General features: G+C 43.7%; 1 protein-coding gene across 21 annotated transcripts; it reads left to right on the top strand.

The window, feature by feature from the left end:
* The first annotated feature begins 200 nt into the window (after positions 1-200).
* Positions 201-6,080, top strand: LOC125553423 (uncharacterized). 21 transcript variants are annotated; one of them, XM_087517146.1, is made up of 11 exons: positions 205-823; positions 962-1,039; positions 1,218-1,267; positions 1,432-1,547; positions 1,627-1,860; positions 2,529-2,842; positions 3,786-3,846; positions 4,289-4,355; positions 4,725-4,750; positions 4,923-5,032; positions 5,198-6,080. In XM_087517146.1, the coding sequence occupies exons 5-7, from the start codon at positions 1,767-1,769 to the stop codon at positions 3,810-3,812; spliced, it is 435 nt and encodes a 144-aa protein (XP_087373272.1). In that variant the 5' UTR covers positions 205-823; positions 962-1,039; positions 1,218-1,267; positions 1,432-1,547; positions 1,627-1,766; the 3' UTR covers positions 3,813-3,846; positions 4,289-4,355; positions 4,725-4,750; positions 4,923-5,032; positions 5,198-6,080. The 21 variants fall into 21 exon arrangements, with proteins under 21 accessions (XP_087373285.1, XP_087373282.1, XP_087373277.1 ...); XM_087517139.1 differs by having other exon boundaries at positions 4,911-5,032; XM_087517191.1 differs by adding an exon at positions 2,289-2,304 and having other exon boundaries at positions 210-823; positions 1,627-1,704; positions 1,811-1,860; positions 4,289-5,032.
* Positions 6,081-6,391: the final 311 nt, after the last annotated feature.

Genomic DNA, 6,391 nt, shown 5'->3' with positions numbered 1-6,391 from the left:
ATAACACTATGTTACCTCAACGAGGATATGCACATCCCCAATAAGCCAACTTGCATGAAGAAGGCTCCCCCGATTGCAGCCTTCTCGACCGTCGGATCTGCCCTTTTGGCATGTCCCGGTCGTTGGATCTTCACCTCCCGGTCGTTTTGATTGGCCAATGACGAGTGGGCTCGCGCCTCGTGTTCATTGGCTGGGTTGGCCGTTTCAGCGTGAACGACACTTTGCCCAATCTGGTCCGCGCGCTACGCACCCAATCTCGCTCGCACACCAGCCGCCGCACAACCCTAGCTCCCACATTCCCCTCGATCCACTGCTCCTCCCTCCTTCCCGCTCGTCACCAGGGCCTCGCCGCCGCCTACTCCTCCTCCCCCACCGTTGCTGCTTCCCCACCTCGACTTCCCTCTCTCCGTTGTTTATCCGGTCGTCGGCGGCGCCTTGTTCCAGATCTGGCGCAAGTTAGGCCCGGTGGTGGGGCGAAGGGGCAGTGGAGGTGGGCGACCAGGACAAGCAGCTGTCGGCCCGTCGCGGGTGAGGCTCCAAGAGGGAAGAGGCGGGGACAGGAGGCTCGAGGGAAGAGGGATGAGGCGGGGACAGGTGAAGGAGCAGGCTGGTCCTCGTGGAGGCGGCGCCGCCGGCCAGGGGCCATTCACCGTCGCCGGCCTCACTCGCCTCGTCTATTCTCTCGTCACCAACTCGACAATGGAGGATGGGACAAGCATGCCGGTGGCCATCCAGTGGAGCCCCACCACAGGTGGTGAGATTTTTCTCTGCTGTCTTCTTACTCTGGGGCGTGCCCTGGAAGAACTCACCCACACCAGCCAAGGTAGGCTTCCACCTTCTTTCTCACGTTCGTGGTCCAGGCGACCGAGGCGAGCCAGCCCGCTCGAGCTGTCCGAGGTGAAACTACTTGAGGTTTCAGTGCACATTCTTAGATTTTTCCTTCCATGATGGCTTGATGTAGGAGGATCCATGATGTGTGTGAGGTAGAGGTGGATCATTGGAGGTGAAGCAGGTCTCCTTGAGTTGTGCTTCATCTGAGGTGAGTTGTTTTGGTGATTCTCGATCTACTCTGTCATTTCCTGAGTAAATTTTAAGTTGTCAGGTTATATTTAGGTGTTTTTAGTTTCACATGATTGTCATTTACAGAAAAATATCACTGCAGATTTAGGTAAATTTGGGTATTGGTATATTTTACTATGTCAAACTTTCATTTTCAGTTTCACGGGGTACTTAAGCAATGGTTGCACCCCGCCACATCACATACCAGGTGAGATTAACGGGGACAATGATAGTTGAGTTCCGACGAGAGTTAAACAAATAGTTCACTAACATTGATAATGATTGGGTAATTCCATTCTGTAAGTTGCTCTGCTGTTGAAAGCTATGATGTGGAATCTCATTATGCTTTTCTTCATTTGAATTCTTTGACAGATGCTCAGATTATAAGAAAGAGAATTTTATAAGTCAGGCATCGATTGCTCACCTTTGAAAGTTACAGATTCAAGTGCTAGGCTTTAAGAATGAAGCAAATCCCAATCTAGAAACATGTTAGTCTATCTTGATGCGATTGTACTTCTTGAACCATTTGTGCACCTGTATTTTTCACCATGGCAATTGAATGTGCAGGTTTCGTGCACCATATATTTGTCACCAGAAACGAATGCGCAGGCGACAGCCATTTGATTAGTGTTATATCCAACTAAGGTATCCTTCCACCAAATGACCACATCTGAATTTGTTTAACTACAATCCGATGCAATAGAGTTATGTATTGTTCTCATAGTCCATCCATTATATTTTGGCTTTCAAGGCTAGCTGACTGCAGTTTGATTATCGATTCATCTATGGCAGCACAGACAGGTAAAAATGTTTTTTTTCTTGTTTTACAGTTTTAGGTCAAAGTTCTCTTTTACCTTAACTTTTCAATTGTACTCTGCTTTGTAGGTTCTCATCATACCGATTTAGTGACTTACTACAGTTTGATTGCTAATTCATATTTTATTCTTTTATATTATGCAGCTTCCTCTGTGTACTGTTGGGATAAATTCCATGACTTTGTATCTTGTTTAAATGGCTAGGATTTGAGATTGTTTGAATCCATTATGACACAATGTTCTGACCATTAACTAGGGTGCTCAATGCGCAATAGATAGCTTTTGGTTGTCACCATTAGGACAGAAAAGTACTAGATTTTGAGGTTTTTAATAGCTCAAATATGCTAACTGCAGAGCAACATGGCAGTTACAATGGTTCCATGTCCTAATTAGTTATTTTATTTCGTTTTGCAGGCGTATTATCTTGGAGGTTGCTTCTTATTTTTACTATAGATCAAGTTTCTTTGTTTCCTTTCTAGCTACCTCTGCTGCATTTGTTTTATATATCCTATATGCTTTAAATATCCTATACGCTGTCATGATCCTTGCTTCAGTGATCATGTTGATTTTCCAGATTTGGTCGGGTGTTGTGTTTTTTTTGGCCCTTGTGCGCTTTGATCGATGTGCTCTGGCTCTGTGACTGATGATGCACAGGCAATGGCAGCATCGGTGGCACGAGAGGAAGGATGGGAATCAGCTACTTGCATTCGCACGGAGGAGGCAATGTCGACGCGATGGCACAGCAGAGGAGGCTGGGCTCGTTGTGGAGCTTCTTGAGGCAGCAGGACGTCGGCGAGAGCATCGCTGCCGGCAACGGCTCGAGTGACCTCTTGAGGATCTTCTCCATGAGCACATGTGACGACACCAACTCCAACGTCATCTTCTCAGCGCCCGGCAGCAAGAAGGCCGAGGTGCTCGGCGACAGCGATGTCGGCATGGTCACCAGCTTCAGCAACATCGACTCCCAGGTAGGACAAACATCACATATATACACTTCACATCCATCCAGACTCTCCCGCCTGCCAATTGTTTAATGCTACACTTCTACTAACACCTTGGTCCAGATTCAGTTAGCCCTCTCGAGCTGGACATGCCCAGCATGGACGACTACCTGCAGCTGCAGCAGGACTCCGCCGACTGCAGAGTCCACGCCAAGCGTGGCTGCACCACTGACCAGCCTCCTTAGCCTCTTATTGGTCCTTGTTCTTCTTTCCTAAACAGCATAAGCAAGAAAAAATGTTCAGTATAAACATCCGACACCAAGACGAATACCGAAAATGTTGCAGGAAACTAACTAACCCTCCCAAGCGATGCTCTGCGGGTCAGTGGTGCAGCCACGCTTGGCGTGGACTCTGCAGTCGGCGGAGTCCTGCTGCAGCTGCAGGTAGTCGTCCATGCTGGGCATGTCCAGCTCGAGAGGGCTAACTGAATCTGGACCAAGGTGTTAGTAGAAGTGTAACTGAATCTGGAGGCTAAAGAGGCTAAGGAGGCTGCATATTTAGCGATAAAACTGAATACTAAAGTACTAAATTTGGTGTTCCTCACCCGAGTCGGAAGTGTTGCCCACGAAAATCGGTAGTTATCAATAACTCGGACCTTAGTTACTTCAGATTTCAGAATTGCAAAAGTGGCAACTCAAAAAAAACTTAAATGTTGGCTATACCTTCTGTCGTTATCATGATACTGCAATACTTTGTAGTTGATTCTCTTCGAATCCTTCTCTAACAAGGTTATGGTAGTAATTTGGACAAAAGTTTCTATGATTTTTTGATTCTCAGTTTATTCTACCATGGATTCCCTCTGGTATGTGCATGTTTCAGAACTGAATATACACGTAGGAGAAACTTGAGAGCCAATATTAGTGCTGAAGGATTACTCTGATTGCTGATCTATGTTGTCGCGGCAACACAGGCCAATACACATTCAGGAAATATGTGACCAGCTTCCCCAAGGTCCCGCATCGTCTACTCAGGTTAATTCTCGGTCTACAACCTCCAAAACCTGCAGTTCTATTTTTTAAAATGCTTAAGCCCATTGCTCTAAGCGTCAACCTATCGCTTCGCTTATGCTTCATGCTTTCCTGAACATTGATTTCTATCAAACTTGTTTTTTAAGTTTTCATGCTGATTACTGATTGTGGGAGCTGAACTGTGCTCCGGTGGAGGTGTTAGAGTGTAGCATTTTTGTAAGCATAATCTATATCCATTCCTATTGGGAGCATACCCATGTAGGTTTTTGTAAGAATCTTGTAGGAGCATGCTACTAGGACTTATGCAGATTGGCTATTTTAATAGCCTTGTTTTGTGATAAAAAGAGAATTTAGGGCAATGGTAATACTGTACAGATTGGTGATGTAATTATGTCATGCTCTACTGCTCTCTAATTATTTTACATTGTGTTCTCCTTTGTTGCAGTAAGCCAAGGTGGAGGTTGGGAAACAAAGAACTTGCCCAACTGTGGAAATGGGCAGAACTAAACCCTGTATGTTTTAGCTAGAACTTCCTGCTATTGTCCTATTTGAAGGAGCAACAATGCATTAAGCGCAAAAAATACGTCAGTTAGGCCTTTTTTGTCTTACTATCCAATTTTACTTCTATATACAAATGTTAAAAGAGTCTGAGTGGGGACACTCTATTTGGAAAGGGATTTTGTACAGTTTTTCTGCAAGTTACTACTTCATTAGTGGATTGGCCTACATAGTATTCATAAAAATTAATCATCCAATTCCCTCTATGTGTCCTTGGTCACATTTCTTGTCTGTTCAATTTTTGGAAACCCGCATCTTATTTGAATTGAAACTGCTGAGTGCTTTGACTGATCCTGACCGAGTCCACACACCATCACTTACAGAATACTGGAAGCCACTTGCAGAAGATGTAAACCCTTTACCTTTTCTTTCATAGTTACTCCCTCCGTCCCAAAATAAGTGACTCAACTTTGTACTAGCTTTAGTACAAAGTTAGTACAAAGTTGAATCACTTATTTTGGGACGGAGGGAGTACTTTGCACCAATGGTTCTAATACTGGGTTTTCAAGATAAACTTGCAGATGGACACATCTGCCAGAGAGACGGCGGCCATGAGAGCCGGAAGATCACAAGAGATCGACCTTTTGGGTGGTCTAATACTTCCTGTATGGGCACATAGAAAAGCCACTACGTAAGTAGTTCAGTCTTTTCTTTAAAAACTGCTTTCTCTTACTACACAACCAGGCTCAATTCATACGTATGTAAATTTTACATCATACTTCTTCCCTTCCCAAAACAAGGGTATTATTTCTCTCCTTCCTAAATCAGTGTTTCAGACCTTTTTTTTTTTGAACAGAGAAAGGCACCCGAAGATACCAATATATTCAGCTCACAGAACATTTTACAGTCGAGATTACACCATCTGCTAGAATAAAGAGAAAGAAGAACTGCAGATGTAAAGAAAGAAGAGCTGAATAAAGACATATGAGAGAGCAAGGAACAAGATCCTTGTTGAAGAACAGCATGTCCTAAGAAACAAAGGAAGAGAAAGGGAAAAGAAAATTCCAGCTTTGACAGCAATCTCCTTCTTTCCAACAACCGAGCATAGACCATCATATCATGTTGAGATGAGGAACTTCCCAGAGCTATCAACTTTCTCCTAAAAGCAATACACCTTATGAAGCTGAATTCCTACAAAATTAAAATCAACAAGAGAGGCAGCTACAGGACATGATTCAGTGACATGAGAGTGAGAAGAGCAATTGAGTGTAGGTCCTCCAGCCATTTGAAAAACTTGATGAGCTAAATTGTGAGCCACCCCATTCAAATTCCTAGAAATATGAAAAACTTGGGGATTAAGATTAGAAGTAGAGTTTACAAAAGAAGCCACTTCTTTTCTAATATTCTAAGGAGTAGAAGAGTGAGCAATATTCCTGGCAGCAGCAACAGTGGCAAGAGAAAGAGAATCAATTAAAAAAGTAGGAGTTTGAATGTTAAGGCAAGCCGCCAATTGAGCTGCACAAGCAAGAGCAATTGCTTCAGCTTGAAGAGGAGTGTCCGTCGAAGGGCCTGAAGCTTGAACTTGAATATTTATTTCCCTATTAGAAGAAGGAAGACAAAAGTAAACTCCCACACCTGTGCGCGATTGACCTTGCTGAAATCCTGGAACTCTAGAAGTTCTGAAAGCAGCATCAGAAAACACTTTAGCACCATTAATGAGAAGGTCTGATTTGAGAGTATTGCCTTGCTTAGGAAGAGGAGAATTATCAGGTTGAGAAGCCTGCAAAGACTGAATATTAGTAGAAGGCAGAATCTCCTCTTGGAGAATATTATTCAAACTAGTAGCAGTAATTTTAATTTGGTAGGGAAAAGAAAATTTCCTCTCAAAGAGAAAATCATTTCTAGCCTTCCAAATGCATCACATAAAATTGAAAATATTTTGCAAAGATGCATAAGGATGGCCCATAGAAGCAAAGTGAATCAGAAGGGAATGCATTGAAGAGTGACCTTGCACAAGGATGTCAGATCTAAGAAACCAAGGAGCAGAGAA

Source organism: Triticum urartu, chromosome 1A (assembly GCF_056163025.1).
Source record: "Triticum urartu cultivar PI428250 chromosome 1A, HENAU_Tu73, whole genome shotgun sequence".
Taxonomy (NCBI): Eukaryota; Viridiplantae; Streptophyta; class Magnoliopsida; order Poales; family Poaceae; genus Triticum; species Triticum urartu.
Note: the sequence above shows the minus strand (reverse complement) of the source record. Positions and strands in the feature narration are given on the sequence as shown.